We start from the raw sequence: 22,720 nt of genomic DNA, 5'->3' as shown, positions 1-22,720 counted from the left end.
GCTTAGTGGCCTACCAAGGCTCTGCAACGAGACGCGACATGGGAGATGAATCATCGGTCAACTTGCACTGTAGCCTATTCCTCTTATTGCACACCGGAGAGGAAAACATGCTGGTAGGCTACCATAGGCTACTTGATTTAAAGTTTTTGTTACCTTTAGTGTGTGTGTGTGCGCGTGCGTGAGAGGGGTTGCTCAGTGAAACATCGGAATAAACCAATTCCGCAACACCATCTAGTAGCCTAGGCCTAAACAAAGCAGCATGCATAGAAGAAACTAGGCCAAATTACTGCCTGATGAACATTTTAATATTTCAAAGTTTGCTCGTTTTTATTGGATGTAGGTAACACAATTTAACAATGTATAGGCTAGGCTATATATTTTTTTCATTTGATTGGTTCAACCGCCACCCGCCCGAATTTAATTAAAATATTATATTTCTTCACGTCATCCGCCCGATCCGCGGTTTAACCGCGAACCGCACATCTCTAATATGAATATAAACAGCATAATCTGAGTGCTGAGCAATGGTTTTGAAAAAAAAAATCCATTGCATTGTATCTTATCTGATCGGCCTACTTCATTATTTCACGACCAAAAATAAAGCTATGATTTACACAATTCCTTACTTAATGGTAGCCTGAAAGCCAAGTGTAACTTGGTAGGACTGGTAAGTGTGCATAACGAGATTCCAGTCGGATCGGTCTTTGCGTTGCACATGTGTGTCGACGAAATACGACGTACTACCATTTAGCAATGCTTTTGCAGTCAGCATCATAAGTAGTTTGCACCAGCTGGCCATGCTAACACATTCATGTAGCTAATAAGAAGATTAGTTGGCGGAGGGTGCTTCTTCGTTTGCATCTCTTATGACGAAGACGTGAGCTGAGGAGCGGTAGAGCGGTTGAGTGGTCTCTAACGTTACCTCTCTCTATGGCTCTGGTCTCTACGTGATCATTTAGCACTCTATCAAAAAAGCTAGCGAGTTAGCTTGCCATGTAAACTAGATAATCATTGGTGGGCTTATGAACTTTTAAGGTACCTCACAAGTCAACAACCTACGAAGTGTGATGGAGCCTGCGATGGAGAGGTAATCGAATGAACAAACTCGATTAGAATCAGATTCAGAACCGATTAGTGGGGAAACAACATCTGCTCTGCCTTTGTACCTTTTAAAAGTTGTAAGCCTAGTACTTGACCAAAAACACCAATGGACTAATCGCAACTATCTTCACACTTGTAACCTCGCTACAGATTTTTCTTGGATGTACTAACTTTACAATTAAACTCAGTAATGCAACCGTGATTGCCGTTGCTGTTCAGGGCTTTGCTTTTACGCAGATATTGGCCTGTTGTTGCATACTGTACCTCTCATGTTTTGGCATTGTTATGTAGATGACGTGACCAAAGATTGCCTTGAGCTGAGCTGCTACAACAGACCAACGGGTGGAAGGTGAACAGAACACGTTGCCTTCAGCTCCAGTGATGGATACCTGGACGCCCAATCCTCGTGCCAAACCTTTCATCCCGCGCCACCAACGCAGCCTCTACCTCTCATGGAAATACAAACTCTCCAACAAGAGGGCTATACGACGATTCTGTCAGGTGTGCCTGGTATTTTCTAATGCTTACCATTTTCACGCAAATACCGTGTGTTCACGGTTCATTCCCAACTAGACACAGACTGTGGATTACTGTAGGCCTAGTTGATGCTCATTTGGCATCTAACTATCATGTTATTCCTGTTGACAATTTGCAAAATCTCTTGGTGTATTCTCATGTACTCTGTATTTATGGCAGGCTGGTGCAGTGCTATTTTTACTGGTGACAGTCATCGTTAATATAAAACTCATACTGGACACCAGAAGAGTGGCCAGTGAGGAAGAGGCTGTACAAGAGTATGGTGAGTTGTGTTCAGATATTGCCAACCCTTCTACACTACTCGTTAGGAAGTTTTGTTCAAGAATGTACACTCGCTGTTCAGGGAAAAAGTTGTAATATCTGTAATATTTAATCGAACCACGTTTAGTTTTGATTACAGCTCCCATTTGCCATGACATTGTTTTGACAACCTTATGCAACATCACAACATTTATATCCATCTAGAGCTGCATTCATGTTTCACAGAGATCTTGTATAGATGGCAGGAAAATCGAACCACTGCGTAAAGGCTTCTCCAGAACACACTGGTGGCCAGTTTATGTGTGAAAATGATTTCTAATGCCCCCTGAACTACTTTTTCATCATTTGAATAAATAAATTCTGATATTGTCATCTTAGAATATGCATGTGCCATTAGGGAAGAAAAGGGGATTACCTGGTCATTGTGTACATTCAGGTAGTCATCTGACTTTTGATAGCCACATAATATAGCTGAATCTAGACCTGCCCAGTTGAGACTTGTACAGTGGGCACTATGCCCATCACTCTGTAATTGGGTAAATCTGGAGTCATCAGACCACATGAGTTTTCCCATTGCTCCCTAGCAGATAAATGCCTTCTTGCTTATCAGCCTCACTATGGTCACACAGCTATAGAGTACTGAAGCCGTGACGTAGCGTTTTCAAGGCAGCAATTTCACTGGATCTAAACAAACAAATCAAGCGGTGGCTTTCTTAATCTATTTAGAGAATTTTAAAACATTTTCAAGATGTTAGTATATTTTTTTTACACTGTAGGAATCACACTACAACATATATCCATACCAACACGATCAAAATTGTGACTACAGAGTTTTATTTTAGCATTTTCCTCGGTAAAAGAGACCTGCATGTAACTTCACAGCACACGGTTAAAATCCATAATTTCACGGACGTGTCTTGGCTTTATTTTTTTGGCCAAAAACGTCACACTTAACATATTGAAGAGGTTCATTAGGCCTACTGTTATACAATTTTTTCACTGTTTCTTTGTACAAGCCAATAAGGTAAATTTTTGTGTACCTGACAAGTTTCAGCTACCTTGCTTCTGTAGCCATCATCAGAGGTGTCACGTGATGTTGGTGTGACGTCGTCTGAGATGTGTTATATGGAGTTTTCCATCCCACCTGATGTGGTGGGATGGCTGTGTCCCCTGGGGTGACACCTCTGGTGACTGAAAGTTAGAATGGTGGTCATTTCAGTTTTCATTTCAGTCCTTGAGAACTTTAAATTATTTGTAGGATATTTACAACTTGAGCTGTGTATGCAAAGACACAGAATTCAGAGTTCACACATTTTAATAAAATATACTTTTGGGACTCCCTGCTAATACTTTTGGGAATGCAAACGTTTTTTTATTAGTATTATTTAATTTTACACTCATATGGCATGATGACAATATAAACACAGCTAACAATGGTATTAAATTGCAGTAGCCTATGATTAAATGTAATAGAATATTCAACTAAGGTAGACTGCTGTTGTTCACAGCACTAAGCTATTTATGGTTACTGATATAGAACTACTCCGAGTCTCTGGCCCTCTCTTGGAGCCAGGCATAGTGAGCTGGCCCTCAAGTTTGGGGACCACTGCTTTACAACATTAGGAAGATCAGACCTTATCTGACACAAGATTCCACACAACTTCTTGTTCAAACCATGGTCATCTCCAAGCTGGACTATTGTAATTCACTATTAGCTGGCTTACCCGCTTGTGTAATAAGATCATTACAGCTGATTCAGAATGCTGGAGCACGCCTGGTCTTCATTCAGCCAAAGAGGACACATGTAACTCCTCTCCTAGTTACTCTCCATTGGCTCCCTACAGTAGCCAGAATTCAATTTAAATCTCTCACTTTGGCCTATAGGACACTGACTGGATCTGCTCCTAGTTATTTTAATTCAATAATCAAGGCGTACATCCCCAACCGCCCACTGCGGTCTTCTGATGAGTGTCTGTTATGTCGACCAGTCATAAACACTAGGTCTAATTCAAGACTCTTTTCCTCAGTGGTTCCGTTTAAGAGGGGTCTAAAGACATTCCTGTTCAACATGTACTTAGTTGTTTAAGCGCTTCTTATGCGTTATGGTTTGTATAATATTGTTTTATTTCCATTAGGCTGTTTGATTAATTTGACATTATTGTTTATTATTGATATTCTCCTTAATATAGTCTTACCATGTCATTGTTTTTATATTATTGATTGAATGGACATTATTGTTTATTATTGCTTTTTTCTTTTATTGCTCATTTTCGTTGCTCATTTTATTAGGCTATTGATTGAATTGACATTGTTGTTTATTATTTCTATTCTCCTTATTATAGTTTGACCAACATTCTGATCTGTTCCCTGTTATATCAAACAAATCCCATAAATATAACCAGAAACAGAAACGATCCCACATGTCTACATTCAATGCTATGAAGCCACCAGGCTTGTGCAAAATTCCAGAATTGAATTGAAACTGGCTCTTAAATTCCAGTTCAATTCTTGAATTTTACTTGCATTTCAATTGAGGTAGCAAACAGGAAGCTGAATTGCAATTCGAATTGTGCGCAACCCTGGAAGCCACTTCAAAAGTTTGTTTAGATCCAGTGAAACTGCCGTCATGGAAAGGGAAAGTCACACTTCGGTACTCTATTAAGTTCCAGTCCTATGAGTTCTTTTGTCATACTGTATGCATTGAAATGCATCCATCATGACTACCCTCTGTACAAGCCTTTGGACGTTATGAGCTGTTGTTGGTTCAATCTTTTCATCTTGATGGTATATTATGTTATATATTTCAGATTTAAACCCCATAGAAAGTCTTTTTGACACACTGAAGAAGACTTAACAAAGGGTTGAGTCTCCTGTCATTATTTGGCAAAAAATCATGCAATTGTGGACAAAAACAAATATTGTGAAGTTGCATAAGTTGAAACAATGCCATTGTGAATGCATGAATGTGTGCCATAATCATAACAAATGACAATTCAGTGAATATTTGGAAGGCAGTTCAATGACAGTTTTATTTTTGTGTTTATAACAAAAAACAAATGTTACATTTAAGGGACATAAGGGCTGTCAAAAAAGGTAGTGTTATTTATACTGCCAAATGTTATTGTCTTATATTTATTTTTGATATAGTTATCTGAATTTGAACTTCTACATATTGCTCTCTAGATGATGTGCTGCCTAATATGGAGACCCCAAGAAGACCGTCCAGTGGCCGCAAGGTTCTTGATATTGAGGTGTACTCCAGTCGCTCAAAGGTCTATGTGGCAGTGGATGGAACCACTGTGAGTAAGCCTACATTGTTTATTTAGTAACTCTTTCCAAATAATGTGTGTTCATCAATTCCCTCTTAATTCTACTGTTACTTCCTTGCAAAAAAACAGGATTCAGGAAGTCCTCTTCATTGATGTTTGGATTATTGTTAGAAATTGCCTTATGAAGTGTCTGATTTTATCAGCATGTGATATTATATAGCAGAGGTGTGGACTCGAGTCACATGACTTGGACTCGAGTCAGACTCGAGTCACGATTTTCATGACTTCAGACTCGAATTGACAAAATTAGAAATGACTTGTAACTTGACTTGGACTTCCATGCTATTGACTCGACTCTGACTTTGCCCCTTTGACTTGTAATGACTTGACTTGCGGCATGGGTAAAATTATTTGTGTTTTATAAAAGCAACTATTTTCTGCCCATACCAACTTCAGCAGCCTCAAGTTTATCGTTAACGTTACACCTGCATTGCAACGTTATTTTGCATGGAATGCAGGTCTCTTATCTATTGTGAGAAGGGATGAACATCACTGAACATGCTACCATTTGTTGTCTGACTTGGATCATGTGATATTGTGATGGACCTCTGATCCCTTTGATGTGGTTCGATGGGTTCGATATAGCCTAAACAATTTAATTTGCTTCACAGAGCTAACCGAAACTATCAATACCCATATCAGCGTTGTGCTTTGCAACATAAATATCAAGAAATGTGAAGGTAAATAAATGTTTATTCACCTGGTATTGAGTAGCTTAGGCTATGGCCTTCATGACATCAAGATGTTCGTTAATGCCTTGTTATTGTATACTCCTGCGGGCATATTTATCCATAATCCATTCAGTATATAAACTATCAAACTACGGCATAACATAACGGCTATCTGTTGGCTACTTGGACAGGAGTAACATAGTTTGGAAATAATTTTAAGAGTGCAGTGCATAAGGATTCCGAAATAACTATGGTGGCGGATCTTGATGTGCACGATATGAGCGCTTGCAGGGGGGGGGTGTCGTAGCTTTCATTTGCAGTTTTCTATCGCTCAATTGCACGTCAGTGGGGGCCGCAAATTCTGTACTGGACCGTGTTGCTGCTGAGAAGGTCTCACACACAGAGGTTAGAAGGAGGATGGCTTTGCATTTTGTATCAAAATACTTTAAAGGTGTGTGTTTTTGTAGTTTAAAAATACTGCCAATTATTTTTGGTAAAACCAATAGCAGAGGTGAACAAAGTAGCCTACTGTACACAATTCCTTTACTTAAGTGACTGTACAGATACTTAAATATTACTCCAATACAAGTGAAATTTGCAAAGTCAAAATGTTAATTGAGTTGAAGTAGAGAACTAAATAAAAATATTCAAAAATCAAAAGAACAACCATTTTTCCTTTTTAATGTAATATTTTCACGAGTGCATTCACACTGATAATTTTGACAACAAAGTGCGCTGCAAGTAGGCTACACGGATGGTGCACTCATAATGGTAAACAAGTTGAGCGTAGAACGCTGGACACTCTTCGCCCCCAAATAATAGCAACAGCCAACAACATATTTGGGGACATTGAGTACAAGGCTCCAGGCATCCCAAAGTGCTTGGAGGAGAATATACTGTAGGCCTAGTTCTTGACTTGTCAGGGACCAGTTGGGGCAGTTTCATGTCTCTGTTGCTGAGAGTTTCGATTGTCAAAAGGTCAGAATCGCCAAGCATCTTGTAGGGGCTGTTTTTAAAGAGTAGAGATTGTCTGTGCTGTGAGACTCATGTGTTGTGTGATGCATGCATCCCAAGTAGCAGTGCTTCGCCCCAATATGCTGTAGTCTCAAGTCAATATATCTGCCTAAATTGCCTCGTCTTAATCTGTATTGCCATTTGTATTTGTTGTGAATACCAGGCCACAAGTAATTAGAGATTTTTTTCATTGGCTTACTTTTACTAACAATGCTATCCAGCGACGAGAGATTCCATTCGCTAAGCTAAGACAATGCATGTAAGGAGACAAAAATGCTTTTGCTTACTTATCTAACTCTAGGGGAGACGGTGAATAGGCTAACCCAATTCCATACCACATACTTGGTACTATGTTTACATTCCGGCGAAGCAGCTATTTGAAACACCTGAAAAGCTCTTGTGTTATGCTGCTATCCATTTGGCTAGCACTGCCCGAGTTATGCACAAACGTGATGTAATTGCCTGTAGCACTTTAGCATTCCAGTTCATCTTTGTGGGAAAGAACATGGACACCACCAGGGCAGCAGCTTTCTCAGTAGTGCTGGGCGCTTGCCTAGAACACGAGAGCTAGCTTGTGGCTCATCTAAACAAGCTACGGGATGATTTACACTTGCGTTCATATTCATTCATAGTCATTCAGACTAAGACAATGCATGCAAGGAGACAAAAATGCTTTTGCTCATCTAACTCTAGGGGAGACAGGGAATAACCCATTTTCATACCACATACTTGGTAGGCTACTACCTACTTGGTAGGCTACTATGTTCACATTCTGGCGAAGCACAGCTACTTGGGCGAAGTGATTTGCAAGCAGCACCTGAAAAGCTCCGGTGTTAGGCCTACTTCTTCAAACCCCAAGGAGCATTGATTTCCCTGAATAAAAACATAGTTCCAACCAAGTAGCCTATGTATGCTTACAAAAGGGCTGTGTCTCATATGACATTGTTATTTGTACACATTGTAAATACAAATCACAGCATGTAAATAGGAAATGTTGGAACTCTTTTGTCACTATTGGCACTTGACTTGGACTTGCTTGGAACATCTCTGTCTTGACTTGGGACTTGACTTGGACTTCAGTGTTAAGACTTGAGACTTACTTGTGACTTGCCAAACAGTGACTTTGTCCCACCTCCAGGGCTGCCAACTTAACAAAAAACCTTGGAGTGAGATTTGGTGGGGCCAACCAAAATTTTGCTGCGGAAATTTTTGTTTGGCTCATTCAGCATTATACCGTACAGTAAAAAAAAAACGTACATCAGTGGTTCTCAGGTGTAGGGACCAGGCATGGACGGATTATGAACTTTCGGGCCCCTGGGTCCACATGTATTAAGGGCTCCCCACTAATTGTCGCATATGTGGAAGCGGGGTTTGGGGGTCCTCCCCCAGAATTGTTTTTATTTGTTTGATGTGATTTCCTGTATTCTGGTGCATTTTGGTAGCTTAGAAATCTAGACACACCCTAGCGGCAGCAATTTACATTTGCTTCCAGGGCTAGTCTAGCAACTTTCCGTTGGCTTGTGAGCTCGAAAAATTAAACTTCTATCAGGCCAATCAAATCGTCTATAGAGTCGTTAGGGGGGCATAACATAATGATTGATGGCAGAGTTGCAACGGTTTGGCTTGAATTCCCTGCTACTTGAAAACAAAGCAGATGGATATTGCTGTTGGCCAACAGTGTGACACGAGTTAAGCTTGTTTTGAGATGGCAAAAGTTTGAACTAGCCAACTAGCTCCGCTGGTGGGAAAACGCATGGGACTCAGTGCTGTCCTATTGCGTGCAGAGGGAATTTTAAAGACAACCGATTATCCCGCCCCTCGGACTGAGCACTGCGAACGGTGAGTGCCCAGAGCCTATATTTTAATGTGGGTCTGGCTCGTCAGGCTAGCATTTTGGTGATGGCCAATGGGTAGATGACAAATAGCAGAATTCAGACTGTCCATGTGTCACACACTTATAAAAAATGGCAATTGTTAAGAATTGATATGGAAATGTTGTAGGTCTGGTAGGTTCAAGTTCTGTCATATTAAATTTATTGGATTTGTATTTCACTTTTGACTTAAAATAATCATCCAAACATAAAAAATGTCATATGGTGTGACTGTCCACCATGTGTGCGAACTTCCTAAAAAGAGTGTATATCCATAAAAGGTATAATTACTTTAAAGTTTTACCATGCATATAAAATAATTGGATGTTTTTTACAACCACAGAAAGTTTTGATGTTTATGCATGCTGTCCAACTAAGTTATAATCAAATATATTTTGTCCATAAAATGGTTGTCATATGGCGTGACACTATATTGTATATTTTGACTGGGCATTCATTTGGACATTATTATTGTGAAGGGACCCTGCTTAATCAGGAAGTAACAATAGAATGTCAGGAGTAATTGGCATGGTCAAGAGGTGAGTTCAGCTTTTAGATTTTTATATAAAAAAGCTTTGAATTGAACATCATCAATCGTGGCCAAATTTTAGTGCCTTATGGTGTGACATCATTTGCCTAAAAAGTAGCTATTTTTCCACAAATATTCTTCATGAATTCTTAAAAGCACTGCTGCCATGTGGTCAGTTGCATGCTAAATAATAGTTAGCTTTATTTAACTGTCTAGAAAATTAGCTTAACTGTCAAAATGTCATATAGTGTGGCGCTGCATCATATGGTGTGACAGCTTTTTTTCAAGTCACACTATATGACATTTCTGTCACACCCTATGACCAAATTGCATTTTACATAAAAGTTCTTGTAAAAAATGTTTTAAATTCAGATATTATATGTTTTTTGTTAAATCTGTGATAATTGGGAAAAAAAATGTATCTGTACAATTCATATTTCTCATACTTTTTTTTTTTTATGTTACCATGCCATGTAAGTTTAAAAAATAAATACTAAACTTTCATCTATTTTGCTGTTACACGCATACACCATTCATAGAGTGACTTCAAAATTCATTGTTAATTATTTTATTGTCATTAAAAACCCTGTTTTGCTCTGACACATGGTGGAGTGGTGCAGTTCATCATATGGCGTGACACCATGTCATTTGGTGTGACATTAAATAATGTCACAAAAAAGACTTTATAATTGAAAAATCATTAAAACATCAATAGCACACAAAGGAAATGGTATCTGCAAGAACCTCAAGAATTTTGAGTGAGTTCTTACAAGAAATATCAGAATTAAGCTAAAATATCTGGTTACACTTAGGAGCATTCTCCACCTTGACAAAATAACTTGTTAAATTTTAGGTTTTTCTTCTAAATATTCACAAGGAAATGTTGCAAATCAAAGCAAACATGATTAAAATGTACAGTGACATAAATTAAAGTAGAAAAAAAGTATCTAATTTTCATTTTATTTCAAATTATTTTCCGTCACACCATATGACAATTTTAGGCACTAACATGACAAATTGACATATAAATATATATTTCACTTTTTTTTTTTGAAAAAAATGTATATTAGTCAAGTTTAGAGATACAGCAACACATATAAACACTTTTTAGGGATGATATTTGAAGTTTTTTTAAATTCCTTTTTTCAGGCTTATTTGTCATCCACCCATTACTAAATTCAATCAGATTCATAGCCTACATCCTGATGTGTTGATATTGAGGCAATGATTCCATGCAAAGGCTTGGGCTTCAGGGCCCCCTGACACCTTGGGCCCCTGGGTCTGGGCCCGGAAGGCCCGTGCAGTAATCCATCCCTGGGACCAGGGTCCCAGAGTTAAATGAACATTGGTATGAAAGGGATCTAGCCTACTACTAGGACCATGGGCGTCGGAGGCATTGTGAAAGTCGGTGGGACATTTCAGAGTGGGGGTATGGGGGTCCTCCCCCAGAAATTTTTTTTTGGACTAGATGCAATTTCCTGAATTCTGGTACATTTTAACAGGTTATTTAGATACTTCTATATAACAAAATAAAGCCAGCCTACTGAAATTAATAAAAAAGTAAATCATGCATAATTTAAAAATAACTCGATAGGCTACTTGGCTATGCAATAAGGTTTCCATTACAGCACCGCAGACGTTCAATGAACGCATGAAAGCGGATGGTTTGTTTGAAATCCCGACACACTTTCAACCACATGGAACGTAATAGTGATCATCAAATACCTCCCCAGAGTTCAGTGCCCATCAGTCCCAACATTTAACAATATAATCAAACAGTCCAAAAGTAAATTAAATATCAAACTAAACCGAAAATGTCATGCTTTTTAAGGCCTACCAGTATGCCGCTCCAAGAAACTCATGTCTCAAAATAAAACTCGCATAAGAAATAAAGGGCTGTCTCAAATACAGTCCTGCCCCTAAAGGCCTGTACTTTGTCTTAAGACCCCGGCCATAATTTGAGGATTTACAGTATCTAAGTAGACAAACTTAACCTGACGGCCAATGCGTGAGAGTTGGCACCTATGGGTCACCTCTGTTATATAGTCAACTGTACTGTTTAGATCTTCAACCTGTCTCTGTTCCTGTTTAAGGTTCTTGAAGATGAGATGCGAGAGCAGGGCAGAGGCATCCATGTGATCGTCCTTAACCAAGCCACGGTAAGGATTTCTCAAATGGCTCACTTGGACACAGCATCTCAAACATTGTTTCATATCTCTTTCTTAGACTTGACCTAAAATAATGGTGATTGTTTTGAAAGCATTGTTCATCAAAAACAATATTGGCCACTGCTAAATTACTGTGCTGTCTAAACCTCATTAATCTGTGTTGAAGGATAAAGTTCTTTAGACTAATCTTTATCCCCTAGCTCTGCTGGACAGAACTCCATTGTCAAAATGTCCTAAAGAATGGCTGGATTCAACGCCTATTACTACTCTATACTCTTAATTTGTTATCTCTTTATGTCTGGTAATTGTTTGGAAACAAATTTGCTATGTTCGGAGTGTTGTATGTCCAGTATATGTTTCAGATTTGTGAATGTATACAAATGATGCTACTTTTGGTAATGGAAAAGGCTGGTATTACTGCATTAGTGTGTAAGAGTGCTTATGTGTGTGTTGGAAAGCAGTGGTGTATGTTAGCAAACAAATACAATTAGTTCCATTCTGTAATTTTGTTTCCTTGCAGGGCCACGTCATGGCCAAGCGGGTGTTTGACACATACTCTCCGCATGAGGATGAAGCCATGGTCCTCTTCCTTAACATGGTGGCGCGTGGCAGGGTGCTCATTTTCACCATTAAGGTTTGAGATCAGACTTTTTGCTTTAGTCTCACATTGTGATTCTAGTGTCCCTAAACTAGAATGGTACTCCATGAAGTACCAAATTCTGTGTCTTGGAATGTGTCCTGTATTGTTATTCTGGTTGAGCAAGCACAGAATAGTTTTGGGTGAAGTATTGTTTTGTGGTGTTTTTACAATGTTGTCTTTTCTGTAGGACGAAGGAACGTTCCATCTGAAGGAGTCAGCGAAAAACCTGCTGAAAAGCCTGGGCAGCCAGGTGGGCATTGGCCTCAGCTGGAGGGACATGTGGACCCTGGTGGTCAAGAAAGGAGGTAAACGGGGAAAGACATACTCATTTACACATGCAGACAAGCACACACTCTCAAACATGGACAGTCAAAATGTGTTTAGTCAGTTACTGGTGCAAAATAACAATGAAGATGCATTTTAGATTTGAACCTAATGTTAACATGTGAATTGAGTTACGGTTAAGCTTTTATAAATAAGACCTGAAGTTGGACAAACCCCTGACAAGTAGTTGAAGGGTCTTGGTACAGTTGGTGTGTTTTAAGCTTTTTTAAAATTGAAGTGTCTTGTTGACCTGTTTGTCCTCAGGTCAGGTGTACGGAGAGAAACACTCCAAATCCCCAGCCCTCTCCACCTGGGGTGACCCTGTGCTGCTGAAGACAGAGGTGCAACTCACTGCGTCAGAAGGTACAATAAGCTGCACTCTACCCACACCACCTACATCCCACATATGTGTGGGATAGATCTGGCCTTGATCTAGTAGGACTCTGGTACCTGTTGTGGACTGCTGTTTCCTCTGCCTTTCTATTATATCACAGCATTGTTAAAAAAATGATTGTTATTTCAGTCTCGCAGTGGTCAGTTCTGAAAATGGTGAAACCTTTCTTTAAAATTCTCTGTCCCTGTCAGAGGCCGAGTGCCACTGGGCAGACACGGAGCTCAACCGGAGACGGAAGCTCTTCTGCAGTAAGGTGGAGGGCTACGGGAGCATCTGCAGCTGCAAGGACCCGGCACCCATCGAGTTCAACCCTGATCCAGTAAGCCAGCAGTGCGCAGCCACAGCATGTCCTATGTGCTATGTAGTGGAACACACAGCAGACCACAACTCATCAAAGCTGATGGTTAATTGTGTGATTACAGGATAACATTCATGTATTTTTTTTTTTTTTTTTTTTTTTTTTTTTTGCCTTTTCAGTTGCCTGTCAATAATGTCCACAATGTCCCACTGGCAGTGATAGCAGGAAACAGGCCAAACTATCTTTACAGGTTAGTTGTTATTTTGCTGAATGAAATGGCAGCCTCTTTAACTTTAGCCTCCTGTGGTCATTGGGTCAAAGGTGGTGATTGGTTTTCTGCTTTGTTTCTGTTCTGAGATTAAAAAAAAAAAAAGATCTGCTTCGGTATTTGTGAGTTAGGCAGACATACTGTATGTGCTGTCAACTTGTAGCATTCTCATTTGTTTTTCAGGATGCTCCGTTCACTGCTCTCTTCCCATGGGGTCAACCCTCAGATGATCACGGTCTTCATAGATGGCTACTATGAGGTATCAGTATGCTCTTCACTCAGCATTTACTACTGAGCAAGTATACTGTGTAACCCGGCTTACAGCTCCCTCTGTGGCCAGTGTGCTTTTAGGATGATTTTTTACCAATACTGGCAGGTTGACTCCCTAATTAACATAGTTGAAAAATATCCAGTTCTAATGGATGTTATACCCCGGTGATAAGACTAATGTTTGAAAAGATGATATAGCCTACCTGACGCGTGTTTCTACTGTATAGGAGCCCATGGATGTGGTGGAGCTGTTTGGCTTGAAAGGGGTCCAACACACACCTATTAGCATCAAAAATGCACGGGTGTCACAGGTAAGGTCAACGCAACCAATGGAAAGGAATGCTGCTTCTCGAATTCACTTTTCCTATGTAACAATTAGCTTACTTTTGGGTTTTTTTGCATTACAAGCTGAATTATATTCATCAACCCTGTTTTTAGTTATTTTGTCTAGACATTCTTGCATATGTACTCCTGTATATTGAGGGTTGAATTTCATGCCCGTCTTTTCTGTTGTGCAGCACTACAAGGCCAGCCTGACTGCTACGTTCAACCTGCACCCTGTGAGTGCCTTTGGTCCACATCTATGTAGCAAAAAGAATTCCCTATGCTGTCTCACCCCCTCTAACCACAAAACTCTCTTCAGTCATTGAAGTTTATTCAACCACTTATAAAAGCAGAACAGTGTTTTTCTGAGTGCTTCTAACTGCATCATATTTCTAGTAATTAGATCAGGGAGGTTCTTGGAAGAGCTGAATGGCAAATATTTTCAAGTGTAAAGTCATCTAAAAGAAGTATACCTCAAATTATCACTGTAGAAATGTTTGTCTATCTGCTTGTAGAGAGTCTGTAAGACTCACTTTATTGTTAATTTGTGATTTTAGGATGCTGAATTTGCCATTGTGCTGGAAGAGGATCTGGACATTTCAATAGATTTCTTCAGGTAAGGAGCTGTCCATCCTGGTCTTTGTTGTAGTAGAGAAAATCAGTCACTAGGGGGCAGTAAGACCTTTTGATGCAGTGTGAATGGAAACCCTCCAGCTCATTAAATGTACACACACCGGACTGGTGGTTTGCCCACTGCTCATGGTGTTTAACTTTTAACCAGAAGTCAGTCCCTGGAGAGCAAACTGCAACGCCTGGACTTCTCCCATGGAGGGTTAAGCTGTTTTTCTACAACTCTAAAATAGATTTCCCCTGGTTACATAAGTGTGAAATAAAAGTTAGTACGCTGTGTAGACACACAAACTGCCAGTCTTTAAAAAAAAACTTTCTTTCTGGGAATTGAACAAATGTTCCTGGTTTTGCTTAAGCCTTTGCCTATCTTGTCAAACTCTGTGGTGAAGGTCCTGCATTTCATGGCTGTAACTTGTTCTAGCTATATTTATGATGTTCTTCTTAAGAAGTCTTAGCAGGCACTTTGTGTGAACTGTGCAGCAATAGTCATTATCTTCACCCCAAATTACACTGTAATGGTGGCATTTTAAGCTCGCCTCATCAAGGCCTCTTTGGGAAATCATATTCAGTTGAGAGAGTATCATATTGGTATATAGAGAAAACCACAGAAATTACATCAATTACACCATTCAGACATTAGCATTAAATCTCAATTGAAATTATTAATCTAATCACAAATGAAAAATAAAAAAGTAGTGATGGTAATTTTAATATCAATAGTTAGTAGTACTTAGTATATTAAGGTGTTAAGTGCAGAGTATTGTTCTTGTGTGTGTGATATTCTATTTCTCCCCCTCTCCTTCTCTTCTCCTTCTCCAGCTTCCTCAGCCAGACCATTCATCTGCTGAGAGAGGATGACAGTGTCTATTGCATCTCCGCCTGGAACGACCAGGTCAGTCTGCCGCGGTGGCAAAGCACTGCTTCAGTGGTTTACACAAATGGCAACTGGTTTTTGGATTTTCTAGTATTACACCAGTATTGTATTACACCGGTATTTTCCAGTATTGTAGACGTGCGTTATCACAGTATAGTCATGTTATACAGCTCAAAGCATCTGTAAGTGGGTAAGATGGCACTTCTGGTTAGTATCCTAGCTAGCAGTTGAGCACAATAGGAATCCACATGCTCCCTTCTGTGTGGTCTGACTGAGGAAAAGAAATGGCAACCACAACCCTCTCTCTCTGTTTGTGTTTTGATTTGTTAAACCAGCTGCAGCCTCTGGGCTCGGCCTTGAGTATTCGTTTGAAGTATTCCAAAAGTTTGTATTGATTTAACACTCCACAAGTTTGCTATGAGAAACAATAGTGAACATACATAATTTAATTGATTTGCTTGAAATTGTTAATCGTGTTGACGTTTGTGATTTGTGACTTTGTGGGCAGCAAGGCAGAATTCATAAGTGAAAGCGGCTGCTGTAGTGCATGTGTTTTGATAAGCTTGCTCTGTCCACCTGAGCTACCTCACCTGTGGCAGAATTGCATAAGGCCATGTTGGGTGTGTGAGGAGAGGTGTGGTGTCAGCCTGCAAGGCCAGAGAGGACCCAACAGAAAGGGTCTGTCACGGCGCTGTCAGGATGGACTTACTGGCCATCAGTGTCATGTCCATGAGGGGATTGGGTGTGGCAGGCAAGGATCCATGCCCTCTTATGGATATGACCACACTTTTGTAGCATTCTGTAACATGTTTTTAGCACACAGTAAAAACGCAATGAAACGGGAAATGAAATATGTAATAGTTAGATTATATAATAAGGTAGTCCACAATTTAAGGCAAAATAAGTGCTTTAACAAAAATGAATCAGTATTGAGAAACTATATGCGACCTTTGTCTTCTCTTTATGTCCAGAACATATATGATGACCTGTTTGTCACTGGAGAGTGATGCACTTAGGGCAGTGTGACTGTGTGTCCGTGTGGTGTGTGTTTGGGGGGATTGTGTGATAGTAAAGTATCTCTGACCGCCTGCAGGGCTATGAGCACACGTCAGAGGACCCGGCGCTGCTGTACCGTGTGGAGAGCATGCCTGGCCTGGGCTGGGTGCTGAAGAAGAGCCTCTACAAGGATGAGCTGGAGCCCAAATGGCCAACACCAGAAAAGGTACTGCAACAAGCCTCAACCGTCCCTTAGAGGATTTATAATCTCTCTTTCCTCTGACCATCACAGTTTGTATTTAAGCACAGACAATCTAACCAAATGTCATACATTGCACATTAAACATGCAAATTGCTTACACATTCATTGCATTTAGCACTGTCATTTTGCTTGATATTGTTTTCATTATACATCACATCAGAGTCTAAACTTTGAGTTATTGGAGTAGTGTTAATTTGTCAAAATGAGAATTGTTAATTAAAGTATGACAAAAATGCCAGGGTTTGATAAATTAGGACAATTTGTCTTGGTGAGAAGCCGCATCAGCACCACACCCTGTTTAAGCTGTTTCTGGTGGTAATGTGTAATAGTATTTGGTATGTTTACTTGGAGAGTAATTACAGTTTTGCTTACGTTTCCTTGTCAACGAGAGATACTTGCTTTTGTACAGTATGTGCACTCTTAAAACTAATGTGTTGTCCCTATCTGGACAAAGATGTGTTAAAAATAACACAAGTTGTGTTGCTTTCAACGCAAGTTAGGTTATTTTCAACACATACTGTGGTACATATAACAAAAGCAATGTGTTGGAAACGGCACAAACTGTGTTGTCCCTATTTGGACACAGAGATGTGTTAAAAACAACGCAAGTTGTGTTGTTTTCAACACATTTGTTTTAAGAGAGTGTCTGTCTGCACATCCGTATTTATATGTTTGTATGTATTATGCATATGCATCTATATGTGTATGCTTATTTTTATGGATATGTGTGTTTCTGCATTGCTGATGGTGTGTGTGTGTGTGTGTTGCAGCTGTGGGACTGGGACATGTGGATGCGTATGCCAGAGCAGAGGAAGGGGAGAGAGTGTGTGATTCCAGATGTGTCGCGCTCTTACCACTTTGGCATCATTGGCCTCAACATGAATGGATACTTCCATGTCAGTACAGCTCTCTCCCCAAAACATTCACATTTCATGTAGTATGTAGAATGTAAGAGACAACCCAATCTCCATAGCTGTGCTTCTAGTTTTCATGCTGGTCTATTTTTTTGTAAAACCAGCTTGAAGGACATTGATTAATATCTACCGTATGTATGTAGTAGGCACTGAAAACAGTAAATATATATTTTAAAATAACCACCATAACAAACAAACTTTTTCTTCAAATGACTAACACGGCTGTTTTCATCTTTTGTGTAGGAAGTGTATTTTAAGAAGCACAAGTTCAACACTGTGCCAAATGTCCAGCTGAAGAATGTGGATGGGTTTGTACGAATTCCATTTCTGTTCTACTAGTCCACACAACTCTAGTCAACCTTGTTGCTAATTTAAGTTCAACACTAAAGCCAGACATACAACAGAACTGTCAACAGTGACAATGTAATCATTGTGTGGAAGTCTGATCCAGTGTTCTCATGCACTCATGAAAATAATTTCCACTCCGATAATATCATTTGCTATAAAAGTGTGTGTTTAATGTCCCCCAGCCTGAAGAAGGACGCCTATGAGCTGGAGATTCAAAACCTGTTACGGTAAGCAGTTTGAAAGTTTAAGAGCACTCTGTACAGGAAATACTCCTGTGAGCCCAGTGAAAGGATATATGCAAAACAAGGACTGATAAAAACAAGCGCAGGTGGAAGTGAGGAGTAATAAAACAATGGTGTCGCTGTGAGTATGGAAGTGGACAGGAGACTTGCTAAGACGCAGGGCTAGCAGGGAGTGGACACAGGCCCAGTAAGTTCCACTGTATGCTTTATAGGCATGTAAAACTCTGCAGTGGGTAAACAGGGAGCTTTTCTGAGGACGGCTAAGTGCTGAGCTCAGTGGACGCCCAATGAAACTGTATTCAGTTGAGCAGCTGGAGGCACAGAAAAGGACTCCAACTGGAATGCACCAGGGCCGGTCTCTTGTCAGTTTAGGAGATAAAGTATACAGTATGTAATGCATAAGGCTCACGTTTGTGTGTGTGAATCTGTGTGTGTGTGTTGACCTTTAGGGATGCTGAGATTCTGGACCACTCTAAGAACCCCTGTGAGGACTCCTTCATCCCTGATACTGAGGGGAAGACGTATGTCATGTTTATCAAGATGGAACAGGAGAGCGACACCAACACTTGGACTGAGTTGGCAAAGGTGAGGTGTGAGCACGAGGACGTATTTCTGTTGTGCATGTATGGAGAGCCAGAATGTGTGGAACACATGTAGCAGAAAATATGGAAGTTGAGACAGAATCAGTTATTGATATTGACAGCCAGATATTTGCTTTTCAAAAGCTGTAGGACAGGATAATGACTCTGAAGATCCACAGAAATATTGGGATGTCATAAAATACACCCCATTAACACCCTTTGCGGTTAGCATGGTTTTATGGTTTGTGCAGATGCTACCACTGGACTGTAAAACTTTTGTTTGTTTGTGTGTGTGTGTGTGTGTCCTCATGTAGTGTCTACATGTGTGGGACCTGGACATGCGGGGCAATCACAGAGGCCTGTGGCGCCACTTCAGGAAGAAGAACCAGGTGCTGATGGTGGCCGCTCCCTTCTCCCCTTACTCGTGAGTATTCACTTCCCAATAGGAAAAGCTCAGCGCACCACCTTATGGGCATTCGCCATGTGCCCTGCCCTGTGTGCCAGGGTCCAGTCGGTTTGGTGTGCCTCCATGTGCCCTGCCCTGTGTGCCAGGGTCCAGTCGGTTTGGAGTGCCTCCATGTGCCTGATCCCTCTGCTCCTTTGCTCCAGGTCCAAGAAGCCCCCCCAGATCACTCCCATCCACCTAGAGCCTCCACCCAAAGAGGAGGGGGCCCCCGTGGAGCAGATGTAGCCCCCGGCCCCGCTGCCTTAACACACTCCGTCCGGCCTTACAGCACCACCACTACCCACGACCCCCACTAACTGCCCGGTAAGCCTCACCTGAGGAGGCCAGGCAGCTGTTGGGGAGGGGTGACCAGGGAATGGGAGGTCAGTCTCCACCATGCCTGCTTGCGGGGACACTGGACTGAACGAGCACCTGACATAATGGCCCCAAGGAGGAGGCCGGTGTTCGGTGGACTGGGATACTGTGGGACATGTGACTGCACTGTGGGCACAGCTATCTTCAACTCTCACACAGACACTGTGTCTGTGTCTGTGTCTGTGTGTGTGTGTGTGTGTGTTGAGGTACAATGGAATGGTCTGCTGTGTGTCTGTGTGCGTATGTCTCTGTGTGTGCTGATTCCTCTCAAACATAGGCATCTAAGGGACTGGCTGAAAACACTACTGAGAGCTTTTCATCCTGTAAATGCATTTTAACTTAAGTCTATTTATTTTGCCAGTACTGGACTAAGCAGTGGTTTATTTTATTTAATCCACTTTTATACAGAAAAGAGAAGAAAAGCCTAACATTGCTTAAAGTACATACATATATTTTTGGAGGTAAAAAAGTGAGTGCATTATTTTACAACATAAACTGAAAACCGTGTGTAAGGTACCTGAACTGTATTGCAATCCTCAGATGAAAATCATTGAGATGATGGTTGTGTCACACTTTAAAATCCTAATTCCAATCAAATGAAGGGATTAGGAAGCAATGATAAGTACAAGAGTTCAATGTCATATCACTATTCCTGCTGCACACTATTAAGCAATGGTGCACTGTATCTGAAATCTGTAAGCCCTTAATAAGGAATTCTTTAGTTCTGTCAATGTTTCACTTGAGGGCAGCCAAACAAACTAACACTTGAAAATTATGTTTTATTATTGTTTGTTTGTTGTTTTTATTGCATATAACTCTAAAGTTTGATCCATGAAAGTATTGCTGTGTGATTTGATTTTTAGAATGTTCCGGCAGAATCAGACTCCCCGCTACTCCCGTAGGGTCTTTTTCATTCACTCTTTTTATTACCTGTGGCACCAGATGGTGGGATGCGTTTGAAGTCATGTGCTCTGCAGTGCTTAGTTTTGACTTTGCTGTGTTGTGGGTTTTTAAGCACGCAGCAGAGAATGGTCCTAAATGATGAACAATCTTCCTATTGTTGTCAGTAGTATTTCTAAGGCGTCGCTGAACAGTCACAAGGTACCTTGGCCTTCTGCACTGTGGATAATGTTCAGTGTTAGCAGTGTGGAAAAGATCATTTGAATGACTGTTGATGAGATTGTTATATAGTCTCCTATATGTGGACACCTATTATGAATTTCCTTTAATGTTGCAGTACAATTTGCTTTTCTTTGCAATGGCAAGAACTGCATTTGACATCAATTGATGTATGCCACTTATACAACTGTGATGTCACATGTTGGTGAAATCACTAAAACATAGTGTGGACACAACTCCTGCTGGTCTTGGTCACCCAGCAGGGTACAATTCAGTTGTTGACTTGTTTTTAGGAACACCTGGGGATGTGACGTCTGGAGGACACCTTTTGTCTTTTTCAGATACTGGGTTCTTCTTTGTAATACCTTTTTTGTTGATCTCCTTTTGAAAGTATTCACTGAATAAATGATATTGTTTATAATAAACCTTGCCTTCGTGTTTTTTCTTCTCCATTACGGTTGGCCTTGTCGTCCCCTTAGAATAAAACTAATTATACAAATGCCTTATCTGACATTTTTGTCAAAATTGAGTTATTGACCAATTCTTATTCTGTGATGATTTAAGAAGGTGAGGTGATTCTTGTAGTTGTATGCCTTGTTGGACATTATATCTAAAGAGGTTTGTTCCGCTTATCAGTATACCTCTATGGAATCCTAAAACTTTGAAGCTCAATATCTCAGAACTTGGATAGAACCATAATTCCAAGGGGGACGTTGTGTCTGATCTGTCCGTCCTGTCTCCTGGCGTGGTTGTTACTGAGGTGTTCTGGAGGGACACAAGGTGGCTCTGCCCTGAAGATCTGTTGTCCGCACAGCAGACACAGTGACGCTGTACTCCACAAGGGCACAATGCTGAAGTGGACTACAGAGGACCTGTCCAGGAACTTCACCCGTGTCTCCCACTGTGTTTATGGACGAGGAACCCGATTTGAACAAGATTTGAAGTACAAAGAGGAAGAAGTGACAAGCCACACTCTAAGGAAGGCCAAGACAAGGTTCCCGCGGATCCTTAAAAAGTCTTAAGTCTTAAATACAACTTTCAGGTTTTAAGGCCTTAAAAAGGTCTTACATTGTCTGGGATGTCTTGAATTTTCGAAAGGGAAGTATTAAATTTGCGTATGGGACCTCCAGGCGCCAGCGAGTGAAATGTCTCCATCCCGTTTCGTGTATTTAAAACGCAATTGTAAGTGACAGGCTACGGGAGGAAGTGTAGTGGTTGCAGAGTGAAGATATTTTTCACGGGTGTGGTTAAAGATGTGAAAACGGTAATAATACAGAATGTACAAATATGCCTGACGTTTTCGTGGTGTAGCCGAGGCCTGAGATACGCAGGTAGCCTACGTGAGCGGGAGAAAGAGTTGGTAAGCCAGTTAACAATAGGTTGGCCATACGTTCGAATTTAGGCCAGACATATGGATTTTAAAAGCCCTGTCCGGCGTCCGGCGCAGCCTCAAGCCGGACGCGCATTTGTCCTCCTTTTTGGAGTTGCGCTGGGCATCTATAATCTTTGTTCGGACGCAGAATCGTTTCACATACTATGGACGCAAAGACTGCTGGCCAAATTATGTGCAGTGCTTATGTCACTCGTCTGATAATTTGCTGCGGAATTTATGAAGGAACCACGGACTGACAGAAAAAGAAAACAAACGTTTTCGCAATCAGGAGGAAATACTGTACATGTTAAGTTGATCTGTTTGCATCTTTCCAGCGTGTGTTGCTGGCCTAGCCTAGGGAAGAAAATATCTGTCTTAAGTTATAATACCTGTAATATCTGTCAGCAGCTTGCTTGCCAGCGTTTCCCAGTAGGCCTACTTCGCAAAAGTTGTGAAATATAACTGCATATTTTTTTGAATGTCGGCTACTGGCTACAATAAAAAAAAAAAAAAAAAACATGCGTTCATAAAACGTGCGTGCTTGAGATGAAACCAGCAGTTTT

At 40.7% G+C, this 22,720-nt stretch overlaps 1 protein-coding gene across 2 annotated transcripts; it reads left to right on the top strand.

Moving 5' to 3' along the window:
- Positions 1-27: 27 nt before the first annotated feature.
- On the top strand, positions 28-21,210 carry pomgnt1 (protein O-linked mannose N-acetylglucosaminyltransferase 1 (beta 1,2-)). 2 transcript variants are annotated; one of them, XM_048253285.1, is made up of 22 exons: positions 28-113; positions 1,393-1,602; positions 1,798-1,900; positions 5,083-5,198; positions 11,407-11,472; positions 12,002-12,115; positions 12,309-12,426; positions 12,710-12,808; positions 13,031-13,158; positions 13,317-13,387; positions 13,589-13,664; positions 13,903-13,986; positions 14,194-14,235; positions 14,557-14,615; positions 15,449-15,521; positions 16,597-16,725; positions 17,532-17,657; positions 17,919-17,983; positions 18,206-18,250; positions 18,715-18,850; positions 19,161-19,270; positions 19,456-21,210. In XM_048253285.1, exons 2-22 carry the CDS (start codon positions 1,483-1,485, stop codon positions 19,535-19,537), a joined length of 1,962 nt encoding a protein of 653 aa, XP_048109242.1. In that variant the 5' UTR covers positions 28-113; positions 1,393-1,482; the 3' UTR covers positions 19,538-21,210. The 2 variants fall into 2 exon arrangements, with proteins under 2 accessions (XP_048109242.1, XP_048109241.1); XM_048253284.1 differs by lacking the exon at positions 28-113 and adding an exon at positions 706-1,087.
- Positions 21,211-22,720: the final 1,510 nt, after the last annotated feature.

This window comes from Alosa alosa, chromosome 9 (assembly GCF_017589495.1).
Source record: "Alosa alosa isolate M-15738 ecotype Scorff River chromosome 9, AALO_Geno_1.1, whole genome shotgun sequence".
Taxonomy (NCBI): Eukaryota; Metazoa; Chordata; class Actinopteri; order Clupeiformes; family Clupeidae; genus Alosa; species Alosa alosa.
The sequence above is the reverse complement of the archived record's forward strand: the minus strand, read 5'-3'. Positions and strand labels throughout refer to the sequence as shown.

Coding starts and splice junctions, on each gene's coding strand:
- pomgnt1 (XM_048253285.1), top strand. CDS start 1,483: ATGGATACCTGGACGCCCAATCCTCGTGCCAAACCTTTCATCCCGCGC. Junction 12,809..13,030: donor GCAACTCACTGCGTCAGAAG/GTACAATAAGCT, acceptor TGTCCCTGTCAG/AGGCCGAGTGCCACTGGGCA. Junction 13,987..14,193: donor AAAATGCACGGGTGTCACAG/GTAAGGTCAACG, acceptor TCTGTTGTGCAG/CACTACAAGGCCAGCCTGAC.